This window comes from Oncorhynchus masou, chromosome 11 (genome assembly GCF_036934945.1).
Source record: "Oncorhynchus masou masou isolate Uvic2021 chromosome 11, UVic_Omas_1.1, whole genome shotgun sequence".
NCBI classification, from domain to species: Eukaryota; Metazoa; Chordata; class Actinopteri; order Salmoniformes; family Salmonidae; genus Oncorhynchus; species Oncorhynchus masou.
The window spans coordinates 50,488,400-50,508,922 of record NC_088222.1 but is presented as its reverse complement, the minus strand read 5'-3'; the positions used below and the strand labels follow the sequence as shown (position 1 = coordinate 50,508,922).

Genomic DNA, 20,523 nt, shown 5'->3' with positions numbered 1-20,523 from the left:
CACAGAACCTGCCAAGCATGTTTTTGAGATATGCAGCCGTTAATAAACTAGACACTTTGTCTGTCTCGCAAATGATAGCAGGAACGTTTGATTAAATCAGAAGTCTATGGTAATTTGAGTAGCTTGAATTACACCTGTGTCTACCTAAGATGGATTTTATGTAGACCTAGGTCTATAAACCTTTTAGGCATAGGTACTACTGACTGAGTATTGTGGTTCTGGTATTCTAGCTATGCAACTGTGCAAAAGCTGACAGACATACTGTAGGACTCTGCCATACATGAAAGTTCAAGAGGTCAGAGGAATACACTTTTTTATAAATATATATTTTTATAAAATCATACAACCTTATTCCAGATTGATGCCAATTCTATTTATCTGAGGGAGCAATTTGCTGTTCATTTAAATTATGATCAGACTAATGTGAATCAACCAATATAAAACATTAAAGCACTTCAATAGCTTGGTTTTAGAGAGTGGTAAACATTTCCAGTGATATTAATTAGATCTATGCTGGCGGGAACATCTGATGGACATAAAATAGCATGGAAAATTCATGGAAAAACTGCCTACTAGTCCTACTTTGAAATGTCATATTTCGGTCGTAATCCTAAACCCTTTACCTGCTTAATTAAGTGTAGAGAGACCTGCTGTTCACTAAATGCTAACTGGCAGCTAATATATTTGTGTACAAAACAAGTAGAACTTTATTTGCAAAACATCTTGGAGGTCAGTGTAGGAATTTCCAAAATCTGTAAATATTAACCCCATACAGAATGGATGGAGCGTAAAGATTGAAATGGAGAAAGTACAACATTTCAACCTGCAAACCAGTCAAAGAGAAGGAGCGAGAGAGTATAGAGTAAGAGCTCTGTTAATCATTGTGTCAGACAGGTTCAGAAACAGCTTATAAAAATACACCGCCGAGGGGGCGTGACAACAAATCAACCATGCCAATCATGTGTGAACGAAGACCTTGCTGAAATGTAGCAGTAGTGTTTGTCAAGAATTATTCCATTTCTTTTACAGTATAATCAATACAGAATATAAATAAAAACCATATTTCACAATTTTTGGAGGGAGGCTGAATATTAGTGATTACAAGAACGACATAGGGGCACTTGAAAGAGACATAAAGGAGCCAGTCCGCCATCCTGAGCCCTGCAGCGTGAGAATGGAACACTTTGAATCAGGTATTGCTGCCTTGATGCCATGCCCAGCAGCCAGAAAGCAAATCCAAAAACAAATGCAGAGGCACAAACAGATCACTCAAAACCTCCAGGTCACAACTCAACCCTCATGTTCCGCTACCTGGCCCTAGTCAACAACACATTTAGCCGTTTCAGATACAGTTCACACATCATAATAGGCCTAACAGTTACATTCCTTGTCGTAATGTAAATTATAACTTGTACTATTTATCAGATTACTGTCAATGCTGTCTTATAAAGCGTAGGTCAAACAGTTATTGTATCCAAGTATAGATTAGAGGTCGACCGATTAATCAAGATGGCAGATTTCAAGTTTTCATAACAATCGGAAATCGCTATTTTTGGGCGCAGATTTGTTTTATTTTATATACCTTTATTTAACGAGGCAAGTCAGTTAAGAGCACATTCTTATTTTTAATGACTGCCTAGGAACGGTGGGTTAACTGCATCGTTCAGGGGCAGAACAACAGATTTTCACCTTGTCAGCTCAGGGGATCCAAACTTGCAAACTTACAGTTAACTAGTACAACGCAATAACGACCTGCCTCTCTCTCGTTGCACTCCACAAGGAGAATGCCTGTTACGCGAATGCAGTAAGCCCAGGTAAGTTGTTAGCTAGCAATAAACTTATCTTATAAAAAAACAATCAATCATAATAACTAGTTAACTACATATGGTCGATGATATTACTAGATATTATCTAGCGTGTCCTGCGTTGCATATAATCTGATGAGCATACGAGTATCTAAGTATCTGACTGAGCCGTGGTAGGCAGAAGCAGGCACGTAAACATTCATTCAAACAGCACGTTCGTGCGTTTTGCCAGCAGCTCTTCGTTGTGCGTCAAGCATCGCGGTGTTTATGACTTCAAGCCTATCAATTCCCAAGATGAGGCTGGTGTACCCGATGTGAAATGGCTAGCTAGTTTGCGCGCGCTAACGTTTCAAACGTCACTCGCTCTGAGCCTTCTAGTAGTTGTTCCCGTTGCTCTGCATGGGTAACGCTGCTTCGATGGTGGCTGTTGTCGTTGTGTTGCTGGTTCGAGCCCAGGGAGAAGCGAGGAGAGGGACGGAAGCTATATTGTTACACTGGCAATACTAAAGTGCCTATAAGAACATGCAGTAGTCAAAGGTTAATGAAATACAAATGGTAGAGGGAAATAGTCCTATAATTCCTATAATAACTACAACCTAAAACTACTTACCTGTGAATATTGAAGACTCATGTTAAAAGGAACCACCAGCTTTCATATGTTCTCATGTTCTGAGCAAGGAACTGAAACATTAGCTTTCTTACATAGCACATATTGCACTTTTACTTTCTTCTCCAACACTTTGTCTTTGCATTATTTAAACCAAATTGAACATGTTTCATTATTTACTTGAGGCTAAATTGATTTTATTGATGTATTATATTAAGTTAAAATAAGTGTAGGGGTAGTCACCTGGAATGCATTGCAATTAACAGGTGTGCCCTGTAAAAGTTAATTTGTGGAATTTCTTTCCTTAATGCGTTTGAGCCAATCAGTTGTGATGTGACAAGATAGGGGGATATACAGAAGATGGTATTTTACCAAATAGGGCTAAGTCCATATTATGGTGAGAACAGATCAAATAAGCAAAGAGAAATGACAATCATAATTTTAAGATATGAAGGTCAGTTAATCAAGTGCAGTCGCAAAAACCATCAAACGATATGAAACTGTCTCTCATGAGGACCGCCACTGAAAAGGAAGAACCAAGAGTTACCTCTGCTGCAGAGGATAAGAACATTAGCGTTACCAGCCTCAGAAATTGCTGCCCAAATAAATGCTTCAGAGTTCAAGTAACAGACACATCTCAACATTAACTGTCCAGAGAAGACTGTGTGAATCAGGCCTTCATGGACCATTGTTGCAAAGAAACCCTTACTAAAGGACACCAATAAGTAAACTTGCTTGTGCCAAGAAACACAGACCGGTATAAATATATCCTTTGATCTGATGAGTCCAAATTTCTGATTTTTGGTTCAACCAGCGTGTCTTTGTGAGACACAGAGTAGGTCAACAGATGATCTCTGCATGTGTGGTTCCCACCATGAATCATGGAGGAGGTGGTGCGATGGTGCTCCGCTGATGACACTGTCAGTGACCTGACATCCACAATCACCCAACCTCAACAAAATTGAGATGGTGTGGTATGAGTTGGACCGCAGAGTGAAGGAAAAGCAGCCAACAAGTGCTCAACATATGTGGGACTTACTTCAAGACTGTTGGAAAAGCATACCAGGTGAAGCTGGTTGAGAGAATGACAAGAGTGTGCAAAGTTGTCATCATGGCAAATTGTGGCTACTTTGAAGAACATATAATATATTTTCATTTGTTTAACAATTTTTTGGTTACTACATTATTCCATTTGTATCGTGTCATAGTTTTGATGTCCTCAAAATTATTCTACAATGTAGAAAAGAGTAAAAATAAATAAAAATCCTTGAATGAGTAGCTGTCAACTTTACTGGTACTGTATGTGTTTTTTTGCTACTGTAGGTTGCGTTAGTCAGCTTCATCAAAACAACCGTTTTTTATTCTTACAGCTTGTTCTCCATTTTTTTTAACCCCCTAGAGTCATTGACGCACTGGTGTGTCAATCCTAGTTACATAAAATCCTAATCAAAATCCATACGTTAAAAATACACACACCGCATCCGCCAGTGTTGCACTTCCGCATCTGCACTGAAAATGTGCCAAAGCTGGAGCGGTGTTGGTCAGACCATGTAAGATCCCGTTTTGTTATACGACCCCCACGTCAGTAGACTCGTCTGAAATCGATACTGTCAATGTGGCACCTACTGTTTAATAGCATCCAAACCGTTTGGGCTACAATCTACTGGGATTCGTCTGAAAGTAACAGGTAAATGAATGAAAGTATGAAGGTAGTTTTGTGTCTACCCAAAAAAAGGTTTAAATGTAGTGATGCACCAATATGACACTTTCGGCCGATACCAATATCTGATAAGTTCCTAGCCAAAAAAAACACAATACCGATAACCGATATTTCAAATGTTTACGGCCTTTAAAGCATTCTAGTACAGTTAAATAGTTACACGCAGTGGTGTAAGGCACTGCATCTCAGTGAAAGAGGCATCACTACAGTCACTGGTTCAAATCCAGGCTGTATCAAATCCGGACATGATTGGGAGTCCCATAGGGCGGCGCACAATTGGCCCACCGTCGTCCAGGTTTAGCCGGGGTAGGCAGTCATTGTAAATAACAAATTCTTATCTGACTTGCCTAGTTAAATAAAGGTTACACACAACACCAAAAGGTTATTTTGTCGGCATTTACCAGTAAAACCAGTAAAACATACGTTTATTTTTTTATTTTACTTTATTGCTTTTTCATTGTTCATTTGTTCAGTTGTTTCATTCTCAACCTGGATTTCTATGGAACGCAGTTTAGGTCTTTGAGTGTCAAAAAAATAACACTATTTGACATGTCAAATAAGCTTGTTGACCAATCAGGACCTGAATATGACTGCACATCACATAATTTAACGAGTTCATTGATGACACCATCACAATGATTCATCGATACGAATGCTATGATGCTGGTAAAGTTGTCTTGCGCACATTAAAACAAAAGCTAGCTTGCTCATGGATGCAAACAAATGTTCTTCCCTACAATTCACTGTGCCTAATCCTAGCAAAATGACATCTATTTCAGTAGCTATTGTTAGCTAGCTAACTATACAGCTAGGTGTCATCTAAAATAGCCCTAATATATAAGTTCTTATTTAATTAAATGGTGGTCAGCCCCATCTATGTGAAGCTAGGCACAATAAGAATTAGCCACAATAGTGGACTTTGCAGTCAGCCTTCAAAATAAAAGTATGGCATAATTCTACTATTTGTATTCATTTTCATCACTGTCAATGACACTTTTCTATTGAAAGAAAACAGCAAATTCCACTATTGTGCCTAATCCTCATTGTGGCAAGCTTCACAAGCGAGCTGGCTGCTTATAACGTTAGCTTTGGGAAACAGGGTTAAGTAGCTGGTTAGCCATTTATTTTCATAAACTGAAGATCAATTTCAATAAGCGAACAACAATACTTAAAAGGATTCCTAAATCATTGCTAAGACGAATGAAAATGACTGCAGTTTCTATTGGTCATTGTTTTCAGGCTGGGTGTATTAGTGCAAGCTAGGTACCAAGCTACAGCTAGCTAGTGGTTCCTCCTTTAAAAGTTGCATCATACTGCGGCACACCTTGCGTGCGTCGCAGCATTCTGTGGCACGTCATTTAATTCGCCGCCATTTTTTCTGTTACTGCAAGGCATTGCTAGTTTGACCACCAGAGGGCATCTTTGAGAAGCATTTGATAGTATTCCGTATCTGCATAAGCAGAGAATTTAACATAATATACAGTGCCTTGCGAAAGTATTCGGCCCCCTTGAACTTTGCGACCTTTTGCCACATTTCAGGCTTCAAACATAAAGATATAAAACTGTATTTTTTTGTGAAGAATCAACAACAAGTGGGACACAATCATGAAGTGGAACTTGGATATTGGATATTTCAAACTTTTTTAACAAATCAAAAACTGAAAAATTGGGCGTGCAAAATTATTCAGCCCCTTTACTTTCAGTGCAGCAAACTCTCTCCAGAAGTTCAGTGAGGATCTCTGAATGATCCAATGTTGACCTAAATGACTAATGATTATAAATACAGTCCACCTGTGTGTAATCAAGTCTCCGTATAAATGCACCTGCACTGTGATAGTCTCAGAGGTCCGTTAAAAGCGCAGAGAGCATCATGAAGAACAAGGAACACACCAGGCAGGTCCGAGATACTGTTGTGAAGAAGTTTAAAGCTGGATTTAGATACAAAAAGATTTCCCAATAAGGGCATAATTCGTGTTCAAATTCACAACATAAGGCATTTCATCATTAAGACCTTTAAGAAATAATGTCTGGAGGGTGAAAATCTCAAAACATTCTGGGTGATTTTCTTTTGTGGCTGGCAGTTGGCATGGACCAATTTATCAGGGAAATAAAACATGCCAGTGTTTGACCGCATCTCCCACTTTTTGCGAGTTCAAAGTATATGTAGTTGTGAACATTAGTGTTCTTTAGCGGGTCTCTTTGGTAGCAGTTCATCTAGTGTTTTCCTCAATGCCAAATTAAGAGCTTCATCCACACATTGTGGAGAATATCCTCCTCTTAGAAACCAATTGCGCATCTCCGCTGCTTTTACTAGATAGTCCCGAAAATGATTTGTTGCAAGTTAGGGAGGAGGGGGGATTTCACACCTAGCTCGGCTAAGACCATTCTTTAGTAAAGGTTGAACAGTGTATTGTTCAGCTAATAGCCCATCCTGCTATGCTTATGAAAACAAATAATATTTTTTCCCCTTTCCACATTAAGATTCCAATTAACAGTGCTTTTAGCCACAATCCGCCCTAACCCCAAATAATACATTTGCGCACAGTCGATAGCGTGCTGGACTTGATGTTGAGGGTTCGAAACCTGCTCTCTGCTTGCTATAATTAATGAGTTTGATACACCTCGTTTTGGATATGGCTGGGGGAAAAAAATCTTGCTTAACAGCGATTTTCATAAATTAACTTTTTATCAATCGTTTGTCTCTACATTAACTAACATTTTCCTCTCAACCGTACATGTTTTGCTTGACTTTTTCTAACTACATACATTTGCTACCCTGTAATTTTTTGCCAGCCATATTTGCTGATGTCACCAGGGACCATTGGCCCACGTCAAATTAGTCATTGGAACCACTCGATATAATTGGTCACATAAAAACCTTGGTACCCAAATGCATATTGAGAGCTCTACCTCCCCCTTGTGGTGGTCTGGAGCAATGAAGCTGTGACGCTGGGTACCTCTAAGTCCCGCAGTGTAAGCGCGCAACTTTTAAAGGAGGAACCACTGTAGCTACCCCAGAAGTTGTGGTCAAACAAATAATGTGTTATTACTAACGCAATATTGTAAACACATCGTTCGTGGCCGGTGTTCGCAGACTTTTTTTGTTCAGCTTTGACAGTACTACTGTATCTTTTTTGACACACAAAGACCCAAATGGTATTCCATAGTATGCATGTCGTGGAGCTAATAGCAGTGATGCTATTACTGTGTAACTCCGGTAGGGCAACATCTGAACAATAGCACACTTGGTAGTGTGTACTGGTGCTCAACCAGTCAACATCACCCACGACAGAGAGTTGATTGTCAAGGGCACTGAATTCCATTATCTTGGCTTTAATGGATTTCGCCTTTGAGTTGTCGAGCTGAAATGTTCTTACTCTTTCAAGTAACTGCTCAACTTGTTGACTGCTCGATCCACACAGCAGACATTGTGGGCTAGGTTAGGAATGCTGTGTTGCACTTGTAGCGCAAAATTGTACGTTGCGTCATTGCGTCATATAGGTACGCACGATAGCTTTGACATTGGTTTTGCACATTGGCGTTAAACTAGACAAATCGGGCCAACACTGATGTTGGCATTTTTAGCTAATATCATCCAATTCCCATATGTTCACCGATATATCATGCATCCCTAGCAGTGATAGGAGAAAACTGAGGATGGCGCAACACCACCACAGTTAATCCACAATACTAACCAAAATGACAGAATTAAAATATTCTGTACAGGCTTCTATTCAAACATGTATCCTGTAAGGCACTAATGTAAAACTGCAAAAAAAAAACAGGAAAGAAGTTAACACTTTGTATTCATCTTTGGGGCAAATCCAATACAACGCGTCAGAGTACCACTTCATATTTTCAAGCATGGTGGCTGCTGCAAATGATGCACAATCCAGGTGTGGAAAGCTCTTAGACTTACCAGAAAGACTGCCAAAGGTGATTCTAACATTTATTGACTCAGGGGTGTGAGTACTTATTTAATTTAAATATCTTTAATTTTCAATAAAAGTAGTAAAAATGTCTAAAAACATGTTTTCACTGTTAATATGAGGTAATGTGTGAGAAAAATACAGCAGATGCCAATTCTGTTCGCATTTCTGCCAGAACTATCCCTAACCCTGGCAGTTTGACCCTTCGTCACCCGGGAGTAATCCAATCAAATGGAGCCAAGGAGTTGAGCAGAGCATTCCTTCGAGATCAACCGAATATTCACAGTGAGACAAACTGCAGATGGTGGAATCTGGGTCAAGGGGAGTACAGCCAGGCAGTCACAGACATGCACTAGTCGGCCGTGGGCTGATTTTCATCCGAGGGGATGGTTGGGGGGACCGGAGCATAATTATAATGTGTACCCAGCAAATTGACACAAAAAGAGATTGTATTGAAAATAAGTAATTTCATACACTGATTACATTGAAACACAATAATGTCTATTTGTAGGAATACTCTAAAAACAGATTTCCAGAAGTATAATAATTTGATTGAATTCTTGGTGATTTACCATCCTTTTTTCACATGTGCACTAGTCCTTCAACTTTGCTCTCTTCTGTTCTGAGTGCAATATTAGAGTGCTTCTGGAAATCAGGCCAGGAAAGGAAATTCCACTATCTTGCTTTCCAGTCTGAATCAAGGTTCAACAAAACTCAGAATTCACAGGAGGGATTGTAAAAAAAATGACATGCAGAGAGCGTGTTTGAACATATTTTACCAATATAAATCTGCCCTGTGAGAGCCCTCTTCAACATTTGCAGCTTTTCTGTTTACACTAGCCTTGAATGTGGTGTGACCCAAAGCCACATTTCTGCTTAATGTGTGAATGCAGCTAATAGCATACCATAAATACTATTGATGCACCAATATGACATTTTTGGCCAATACCGATATCCGATATGCTCGTCAAAAACAAAAGTAAAAAAAATACTGATAACCGATATTTACCATTTGTGGCCTTTTAAGCATTCTAGTACAGTTAAATAGTTCACACACACAGGGACGCAGCGGTCTAAGGCACTGCATCTCAGTGCAAAAGGCATCACTACAGTCCCTGGTTCGAATCCAGGCTGGATCACATCCAGACGTGATTGATTGGGAGTCCCATAGAGTGGCACACAATTGGCCAAGCGTCATCCGGGTTTGGCCAGGATAGGCCATCATTGTAAATAAGAATTTGTTCTTAATAACCTCTTGGAACTACCCATCCCGGATCCGGGAGAATTGTCATCAACTACACTAATTAGCATAGCGCAACAGTCCAAAAATATTACTAGAAAATATTAATATTCATGAAATCACAAGTGAAATGTAGTGAAACACAGCTTAGCCTTTTGTTAATCACCCTGTCATCTCAGATTTTGAAATTATGCTTTACAGCCAAAGCAAGACACGCGTTTGTGTAAGTTTTTTTCGATAGCCTAGCATAGCATTATGTCCAGCTAGCAGCAGGAAGCTTGGTCACGAAAATCAGAAAAGCAATCAAATGAACCATTTACCTTTGATGAGCTTAGGATGTTTTCACTCACGAGACTCCCAGTTAGACAGCGAATGTTCCTTTTGTTCCATAAAGATTATTTTTATACCCAAAATACGTCCATTTGTTGGTCACGTTATGTTCAGAAATCCACCGGAAATAGCGGTCACGACAACGCCGGAAAAAATGTCCAAATTATATCCATAACGTCGACAGAAACATGGCAAACGTTTTTTATAATCAATCCTCAAGGTGTTTTCAAATATCTATTAGATAATATATCAACCAAGACTTTTCAGTCGGAGCGAGAGGAAAAATGACTACCTCTGTCTTTTACGCAAGAATCACTCAGAGCCCTCAGCTGGCCACTTACGCAATGTAGTTGTAGTCGCGGACTGCACAGGAGTTGCTGGTGCGTGATGAGACAAGGATATCCCTATCGGCCAAACCCTCCCTAACTCGGACGACGCCAGGCCAATTGTGCGTCGCCCCACGGACCTCCCGGTCGCGGCCGGTTTAAACAGAGCCTGGACGCGAACCCAGAGTCTCTGGTGGCACAGCTGGCGCTGCAGTACAGCGCCCTTAACCCCTGCGCCACCCGGGAGGCCACAGACAATATTTAGACAGTTTTGGAAACTTTACTGTTTTCTATCCTAAGCTGTCAATTATATGCATATTCTAGCATCTGGTCCTGAGAAATAGGCGGTTTACTTTGGGAATGTTTTTTCCCCAAAAATAAAAACAGTGCCCCCCTTGTTTCAAGAGGTTAATCATTGTGACATGAAATATGAATGATGGTGTAATCAATGTGTAGTAACTATGTAAAAAATGTATGAACACGTTAAATGTGACGTGCAGTCATATTCAGGTCCTGATTGGTCAACAAGCTTACTTAACACGTCAAATAGTGTTAAATGGCGTTCCATATTTCAATTCCATGACAGAGGGTCCCACGTCTGCTGCAGGCGCAGATGATGAGCTTATTTCGAGTCAGTTGTTCAGATGGAGCTAGGTGGTGTGATCATGTTTCATGTTCTCAAATGCTATTGAAAATGGCAGCAGCGGTATGACAACCAGCATATTCATGAGCATGCAAAGCAACAATACGAAATCCTTGACGACCCACTGTGCTGTCAAGACTCAGCATACTCATGGGGCTGATATCACTGGTCCAAATGTCAGTCGTGAAGCTAATAGCAGTGACGCTATTACTGTGTAACTCCGTTTGGGCAACATCTGAACTTGCACTTGGTAGTGTATACCGGTGCTCGACCAGTCGGCGAAAGCCAACATCACCCACGACAGAGAACGGTTGATTGTTAAGGGCAATGAACTCCATTATCTTGGCTTTAATGGATTTCACCTTTGAGTTGTCTAGCTGAAATGTTCTTACTCTTTCAAATAATTGCTCGACTTGACTGCTCGATCCACAAAGCTGACATCGTGGGCTAGGTTAGGAATGCTGTGTTGCACGTGTAGTGCAAAATTTTACATGGGGTCATTACGTCATGTACCTATGTTATACAGGTATGCACGTTAGCTTTGACATGGGTTTTGCACATCGGCATTTTGAGCTAATATCGGCTGTGGGACAGCTGTTGTCTTTACACCGTACCACTCAAGGGGGGTGTGTAGATATCGCTTAAAAGAGAGTTTTGAATCCAGATCTGTCTCTTTAGACTACACAAATCAAATTTTATTTGTCACATACACATGGTTAGCAGATGTTAATGTGAGGGTAGCAAAATGCTTGCGCTTCTAGTTCCGACCATGCAGTAATATCTAACAAGTATCTCTCCTGGACCTAGTTGTGTAATCAAAGTAGTGTAGTGTAAAGAGGCCCTTATTTATATTGGAACATTACTGGATCGATCAGAGGCTCATGGAATCGGCCAAAGACAACTACATTCACATGCTACTGACCTGACCGCTGAGGATCCAAAAGAGAAAATTAGTTTGATATAACCTTGCAGGGACTGTAAAGTGGCACAGAGATAAACAGCAGAAAAACAATACTGGTTGGAGCCTAAAACATGAAGACCTACTTATTAAAGTGAAAGTCTACTGAAGTGAGACTGTCCTTTTCTTGGCTATTTACATTAGTTTTGTTCACAAGCTAGGTTGTTTTTCTTTGTTTGAGTTTAAACTGCTAGGGAAGAGAAGACACCACTTCTACTAGTCAGACTCATTCTCACAAGCACAAACATGACTAGAGTGACTACCACAGTAACCTCCCCCTTAAAGGGACAGGTGACATTGTGATATTTTGGTTTAAAAAAACAATACCACATTACTACTAATACATTTTTAATTTTAGCAGCCCCAAAATATTTTGGCTTGTAAAAAAATATATATATATTTAGTTAATTAGTTAATTATTTTTCCCAGCATGTCTAACAATTATATTAAAATGCATACTAGTTTGAAAAAGGCACAAACTATGCCCAGCTGGCAAAGCCAGAGCTTTGCCAGCTGAAAATCTTTGGAGGGAGTTGAAAGTCTGTGTTGCCCAGCAACAGCCCCAAAACATCACTGCTCTAGAGGAGATCTGCATTGATGAATGGGCCAAAATACCAGCAACAGTGTGTGAAAACCTTGAAGACTTACAGAAACGTTTGACCTCTGTCATTGCCAACAAAGGGTATATAACAAAGTATTGAGAGAAACTTTTGTTATTTACCAAATGCTTATTTTCCAACATAATTTGCAAATAAATTCATTAAAAATCCTACAATGTGATTTTCTGGATTTTTTTCCCCCATTTTGTCTGTCATAGTTGAAGTGTACCTATGATGAAAATTACAGGCCTCTCATCTTTTTAAGTGGGAGACCTTGCACAATTGGTGGCTGACTAAATAAATACTTTTTTGCCCCACTGTACATCTTTGCCAACACATGGCTAAAATTTCTTTAACCAGCTAAACAGCTGCCCTTAGCAAAAATGTGTTTGGAGTTACCTCTAGCTAATAGGCTGTTGAGAGTATACACTTCCTATTCCAAATATAATTTGGGGAGGTCAATATATTCATTTACAATTTTTTTGATTACATCTCCTTGCCATTATCATTCACCTGAAGCCAAGATGTGATACATTTGTTTTTGCTAATGTATGATTGGGGTCCCTCGGTCTCCGGTTTGCCTGGGAGGGGGTCCCTGGGCAAGGTTGAAGACCCCTGAACTATAGCATTTTTACATTATTCCACGTACAATTCTGCCATTTACTAAGCCTATTCTATCGCTTTCAAGATAACCTTACATAAAAACGCATACCAAACGAACTAGTTAAAGCAGTTAAAAATGTTTGTCTGTTCAGGCCAAACAAAGCAGTCTATTTGTATTCCAAAAACACATCTGATAAGAAACGTTTATAAAGTGCTCAACCAACAAATTAACCTTATCCTATATTCAGATCAGGTGTCATACTTTCCCACATGTCTGGAACAATATAGGGAACATGGCTTTGTGTAGTCCTGACTGACACTTCATCTTTTGACATACAATAATATTTTTTAATCATCGTTTTCCAAAACATACAAAAGCAGTGTTCACAGTGGGGGATAATCGTGTGGTTCCATTACATATGTTAACCGACAGCAGACACTACCGTAAACAAGCCATCCCTGTGACACAGGCTAAAGAATAAACAGCTTGGCCGATAACTAGCCTACATTCTTAACCTCCGCTGTTCTAACCCCTAGACCAAGAGCAAAAGAGGCAGTCTGACAAAATAAGTGACTCGATATCAATACAAACGCACAATGCTTGAGAAAAAGTATGGCATAGTAAAGTTATTCATTGTACACTATTCAGCAGTCTATTACAACCTCTGTCGAAATTCATCTTCAGTGAATTTCATAAAAATCTAAAGAGACAAAAATAATGTTTTTTTAGATAAAACTATACTAAAGTCACCAAATAATTGAGTAAAACACACCGTTTTGCAATGGTCCACAACAGCCTCAGCAGCACTCTGTAGGGTATCGCCATGGTGGTGCCTGAGAACAGTTAGCGTAGGTCAGCTCTGTCAGGAGGAATGTCCAAAAATCACCAATCAAAATTTTTTTTTAAGATAGGTGAATTTTGGCCCATTCCTCCTGACAAAGCTGGGGTAACTGAGCGCATCTCCTTCCTGAGCGGAAGGACAGCTGCGTGGTCCCATGGTTTTTATACTTACATATTATTGTTTGTACAGATGAACGTGGTACTGAGTTTGAAGGTAGGCCTTGAAATACATCCACATGTCCACCTCCAATTGACTCAAATGATGTCAATTAGCCTATCAGAAGCTTCTCAAGCATGACATTACTTTCTGGAATTTTCCAAACTGTTTAAGGGCACAGTCAACTTAGTGCATGTCAACTTCTGACCTAATGGAATTGTGATACAGTCAATTATAAGTTCAATAATCCACCAGTAAACAATTGTTGGAAAATTTACTTGTGTCATGCACAAAGTAAAATGTCCTAACGGACTTGCCAAACCTATAGTTTGTTTACAAAAAAATTGTGGAGTGGTTGAAAAACAAGTTAATGACTCCAATCTAAGTGTATGTAAACTTCCGACTTCAACTGTATACACACACACACACAGTGATCATGCTGTGTTTATGTGGCTGCTATGAAAGTGAACTGCTCGCGTGTGATCAGGGGTGTATTCATTCCGTCGATTCTGTTGAAAAACATTTCTTAATTTAACAGAACAGGAATAAACATACCTGAATTTGTCCAATAGAAACTTGTTTGGAACTGTTGGACTAATGATTACACCATAGCTAGATGCAGGAAACTGTACACGGCGGTATTGAATGTGTCATTGCCTGTCACCTTGATTACTCAATTCTCTTGACCCATGCACCTACACTGTAAACATTCATTCATAAGGTTGTAGCAACCTCAGGATGGTTACCACAGAATGCAATATCATGCCTTGAACATGTTCGTTAAAGAAATCATTAATTTCAATCCAAAAATTATTGTACTATTCCTAGATTGCCCCTTTAAACCTTTTCGGGGAAAAAAAGTCACATTGGAGATACTGTACATCTAAGAAGTCATAAGGAAAAACGTATTGACCCGAATGAGTCTCAACTTGCTTAACACATTGTGCAATTATCAAGAGTTTATGCAGACATTCCTTTTGATGGGAAAGTCTGTTGCAGCACTGCACTCCCTATGCACTTTGAGATCATACCATCTCCAAATATTTCACTGAGAACATAGTATGTTAGTTTAGGACAAAATCCAAGATTTAAATGGATATAACGAGAGGGTCATATCGTAGGAGTGGCTTGGCCTACTTGTTTGAATCTGAAACCAACAGTAAACAAGCCATCATGCAAAGGCCTACTTTTAATTTAAGATAGCATTTCAGCCTATAGTCAGTAAATCCATGTACTCCTCAAAAGGCTATATCGTTTGTAAAATGCAGTTGAAATACTGCATTGTTCACCAGATCCCCACTTAAAATACAAAAGCCCCGAATCAAAAAAAGTAATGCCTGGAATCTAAAAATTACCACTCAGATCAGTGCAAAGTTGTAGTCAGCTCCAAAATTATGGATGTGGTCTCTCAGTGCAGTATTTCAGGTATTCTACACAGTACATTAAAAACCTACAGTTGAAGTCGGACATTTATATACACTTAGGTTGGAGTCATTAAAACTTGTTTTTAACCACTCCACAAATTTCTTGTTAACAAACTATAGTTTTGGCAAGTCGGTTAGGATATCTACTTGGTGCATGACAAGTCATTTTTCCAACAATTGTTTATAGAGATTACATAACTTATAATTCACTGTATCACAATTCCATTGGGTCAGAGGTTTACATACACTAAGTTGACTGTGCCTTTAAACAGCTTGGAAAATTCCAAAAAATGTCATGGCTTTAGAAGCTTCTGATAGGCTAATTGATATAATTTGAGTCAATTGGAGGTGTACCTGTGGATGTATTTCAAGGCCTACCTTCAAACACCGTGCCTCCTTGCTTGACATCATGGGAAAATCAAAAGAAGTCAGCCAAGACCTCAGAAAACAAATGTAGACCTCCACAATTCTGGTTCATTCTTGGGAGCAATTTTCAAATGCCTGAAGGTACAACATTAATCTGTACAAACAATAGTATGCAAGTATAAACAACATGGGACCACGTAGCCGTCATTCCTCTCAGGAAGGAGACAAGTTCTGTCTCCTAGAGATTAACATACTATGGTGCGAAAAGTGCAAATCAATCCCAGAACAGCAAAAGGACCTTGTGAAAATGCTGGAGGATACAGGTAGAAAAATATTTATATCATAATGACAATCGTTATGTTTGGAGGAAAAAGGTGGAGGCTTGCAAGCCGAAGAACACCATCCCAACTGTGAAGCACGGGGGTGGCAGCATCATGTGGGGGTGCTTTGCTGCAGGAGGGACTGGTGCACATCACAAAATAGATGGCATCATGAGGCAGGGAAAGTGTGTGGATATATTGAAGCAACATCAAGACATCAGTCAGGAAGTTAAAGCTTGGTCACAAATGGGTCATCCAAATGGACAATGACCCCAAGTATACAGTGGGGCAAAAAAGTATTTAGTCAGCCACCAATTGTGCAAGTTCTCCCACTTAAAAAGATGATGCCTGTAATTTATCATCATAGGTACACTTCAACTATGACAGACAAAATCAGAATTTGCAAATAAATTCATTAAAAATCCTACAATGTGATTTTCTGGATTTTTTTTCCCCCCTCATTTTGTCTGTCATAGTTGCTCTCTTGCAATCTTCAGACAGGCCTGGACATGTACTGGCTTAAGCAGGGGGACACATCTGGCATTGCAGGATTTGAGTCCCTGGCGGCGTAGTGTGTTACTGATGGTAGGCTTTGTTACTTTGGTCCCAGCTCTCTGCAGGTCATTCTCTAGGTTCCCCTGTGTGGTTCTGGGAGTTTTGCTCACCGTTCTTGTGATCATTTTGACCCCACGGGGTTAGATCTTGCGTGGAGCCCCAGATCAGTGGTCTTGTATGTCTTCCATTTCCTAATAATTGCTCCCACAGTTGATTTCTTCAAACCAATCTGTCTTCCCAGCTTGGTGCAGGTCTACAATTTTGTTTCTGGTGTCCTTTGACAGCTCTTTGGTCTTGGCCATAGTGGAGTTTGGAGTGTGACTGTTTGAGGTTGTAGACAGGTGTCTTTTATACTGATAACAAGTTCATAATTTGCAAATAAATTCATAAAAAATCCTACAATGTGATTTTCTGGAGAAAACAAATCTCATTTTGTCTGTCATAGTTGAAGTATACCTATGATGAAAATTACAGGCCTCTCATCTTTTTAAGTGGGAGAACTTGCAATTGGTGGCTGACTAAATACTTTTTTGCCCCTATTGTACTTCCGAAGTTGTGGCAAAATGGCTTAAGGACAACCAAGTCAAGGTATTGGAGTGGCCATCACAAAGACCTGACCTCAATTCCATAGAAAATCTGTGGGCAGAACTGAAAAAGTGCGTGTGAGCAAGGAGGCCCAAACCTGACTCGGTTACACCAGCTCTGTCAGGAGGAATGGGCCAAAATTCACCCAACTTATTGTGGGAAGCTTGTGGAAGGCTACCCAAAATGTGTGACCAAAGTTAAACCATGTAAAGGCAATGCTACCAAATACTAATTGAGTGTATGTAAACTTCTGACCCACTGGGAATGTAATAAAAGCTGAAATAAACCATTCTCTGCTATTTTTCTGACATTTCACAATCTTAAAATAAAAAGTAGTAATCCTAACTGACCTGAAACAGGGAATTTTTACTAGGATTAAATGGAATTGTGAAAAACTGAGTTTGAATGTATTTGGCTAAGGTGTACGTAAACCTCCGACTTCAACTGTATATCTCACTCAGATGTCGTGGATGCCAAAGAACTTTGCTGAGAAAGTACAATGAGCCCTCAATGTGACCTTGGATGAGAGAGATGTATGGGGATTAACAGCAAAACTATGGTAGTGTGTCCATTTTAATCTCTGAATGAGCAGCAGCTGAAGCAAACACAGATAAACTTGTTTGCTCAAGGGCTTAATAACAGGTTACTCCGTTAATTCTAGCATCTGCTGCTGTAAGCCTACACATGGAGTCAATCAACCCACACATTTGCAGTGATGTACTGTCACATCCTTCCTCTCCCTAGTATTATTGCTCCTGAGTAAGGATAGTAAAGGAAGAAAGCGTCTAACTCCTGAGGAATTTGTATGCGCCTTTTGGGAGCAAGGAGAACTCAGAGGGGACCATGTGTTTGTAATGAAGGAGGTTTGATGAGTCAAGGCAGATATGGAAATATGGCCTCCCAGCTGACAACGCGCCCGGTCTACTCTGACTCACATTGACAAATGCAAGGATGTTTCAGATTCAGGGATGTTCAAATAAAAATCTATTTATATTCCTAAAATCATTCCTTATTCATAAATCATGCAATGTTAAATCATTCAAAAGTGCACACAGTACATTAAACTATTTGTAATAAGTGACTTACCTGCTGAAGCTGACAGGAAAAGATGGAGTTGACATCCCTGATCCATCCCCAAATTCCTGGCCTCTGTTCCAGCCATCACTGACTGAGGGCAGTGGTGGATACAGGCCAAAGACAGGCTTCTGATCCTGCTGTACGCACACTGCCGTCGATGTGTTTGCGCTGTAGTGGTAACTCGGCCCACTCATGGAGCCCACCGAGCTGTGGGTACCAGGTATGTCCAGGCTGGATATCTGACAGTAGCTCTGGCGCTCATTCTCCTGCTTGATTACCCCTGGGGTGTAAAGCTGGATGAAGGAGGTGTCAGAGTCCTTCTCGGTCTTGATGACAGACATGGAGATCCCTGGGCCCAGTTGCTGCCCCACACCATTCACATTTTTACAGTTTCCCCCACTGCTACTGACTATGGGCTTGGTTTCCATGTTGCCTTCAACGAGCAGGGCATCATCCACTGACAGGGAGGAAAGGAAAGCGGCCTCGTCAGCCAGGTAAAACTCATTTAGGTCAGACAGAGAGCCAGGCAAGTCCAAATCCCGCAGAATGTCCAGCGTATTGTCACCAAGGAGCCTCTCGTTGACATCCAAGTCCTTCAGTGACTGTCCAAAGCTGACCGTCTCCATGTCAAGCCTGTCCTTATCCATTGGTGAAAAGTCCTCAGTTTTCAGAGGGAGAAGGTAATTAGAACATCCAAGTACGGAGCTCCCTGGGGTGTTGGATCGATTAAAATCTGAAATGCTCTCCTCCAACAGAGCAAAGTTCTCAAACAGCTGCTGCTGTTGATTCTGCTGCTGTTTCTGTGCATTCTGCATTCTCAGGGCCTTGCCCATTAACTTCACTTCAGCCTCCTCTATAGGGAGTCCAATGGAGGTTGTCCCTGCTGTGGAGAGCTCACCCTGAATCTTAGTGACATTCAGTCCGTTACAGGAGTCTCTGGCTGGAGGCTGGGGTGTGGAGCCAGGCAAATGCATCACTGAAGTTAATGTGGTGGACTTGGAACTGCCTGCGTTAACCGAGAAGCTTCCCTCTTCACCTCTCTCTAAGCTCTTGTCCTGGTTATCCATTTCTTGATCCTGCATGACACACACAAGGATGAAAGCACTGGTTTAGAAAGTGCTTGTAATTAAATTTTAAAACGGCAACAGACTGATTAAAAATAAATTGTCTGAATTTAAAATGGGTACATTGTTATTTACTATGCAATCATTTCAACGCACATATTTGATCTTTAAACCATATGATCACATCTCTCCTGGCTTCTACATGACTGACAATATGACAGCAGTGTAAATAATATTCCAATGTTGTAGCTACATGTCATGACCACCAATAAAACTAGCAAAAAATACCTTCAATCGAGAAATCAGAGGTGTAGCCTATAGACATTTGAAACAGTGTTTACATTTACATAAATATTTTACGTCCATTTTGTTAGACTCAAGCGATGTTTTTCTGTATGCAAGCATGAGCATGCTTTTTCTTTTCTCATATCACCACTATGGGAAAGAGAAAGCGCGCGCATGCTCGCACACGGAAAAATATCACTTAAGTCTAACAAAATGGAATATAACGTTGCGGACAAAGTTTGGAATTATACAATTGAATAAGTACAACATCTAAAGATCTGCATCAGTATATCGAAAGCTTTGCCATTTCTAAAAGGATATGAGTGATTGGACCCTTTGTTCATGTTAATCCATGGCCAACATACTGCAAAACAAACAACAAGTCTTGCTTGGTGGGGTTTCAGAGAAAATTAATTTGTATCCGCTCTCGTTACATTTCGGCTGCATATTTTCCGACATTTTCTTCAAATCTGAAAACGATGTAAAGACAAGCCCATTTTCTTTAGAATTGCATTATGGGCCCTAAAAGCATGGAAAGTGTCCACTGCTTGTATACTTTGTATTTTGGCGAACGTAGTACGACATCCGGGGACTTTTGGCATACTAACTATATCCTTAATATGACTACAGTGGGGCAAAAAAGTATTTAGTCAACCACCAATTGTGCAAGTTCTCCCACTTAAAAAGATGAGGCCTGTAATTTTCATCATAGGTACACTTCAACTATGACAAACAAAATGAGGGGGGGGGGGGAAATCCAGAAAATCACATTGTAGGATTTTTAATGAATTTATTTGCAAATTATGGTGGAAAATAAGTATTTGGTCAACTACAAACAAGCAAGATTTCTGGCTCTCACAGATCTGTAACTTCTTCTTTAAGAGGCTCCTCTGTCCTCCACTCGTTACCTGTATTAATGGCACCTGTTTGAACTTGTTATCCTTATAAAGAGACACATGTCCACAACCTCAAACAGTCACACTCCAAACTCCACTATGGCCAAGACCAAAGAGCTGTCAAAGGACACCAGAAACAAAATTGTAGACCTGCACCAGGCTGGAAAGACTGAATCTGCAATAGGTAAGCAGC

General features: G+C 40.1%; 1 protein-coding gene across 3 annotated transcripts in view; it reads right to left on the bottom strand.

Moving 5' to 3' along the window:
* LOC135548802 (glucocorticoid receptor-like) overlaps nt 1-20,523 on the bottom strand; it is a 95,928-nt gene that overhangs the window by 60,217 nt on the left and 15,188 nt on the right. For all 3 annotated transcript variants that reach the window (XM_064978736.1, XM_064978734.1, XM_064978735.1), the window contains one exon: nt 18,095-19,161. In XM_064978736.1, the coding sequence (XP_064834808.1) occupies nt 18,095-19,152 (1,058 nt within the window). In that variant the 5' untranslated portion in view covers nt 19,153-19,161. The remainder of the gene's footprint in view (nt 1-18,094; nt 19,162-20,523) is intronic.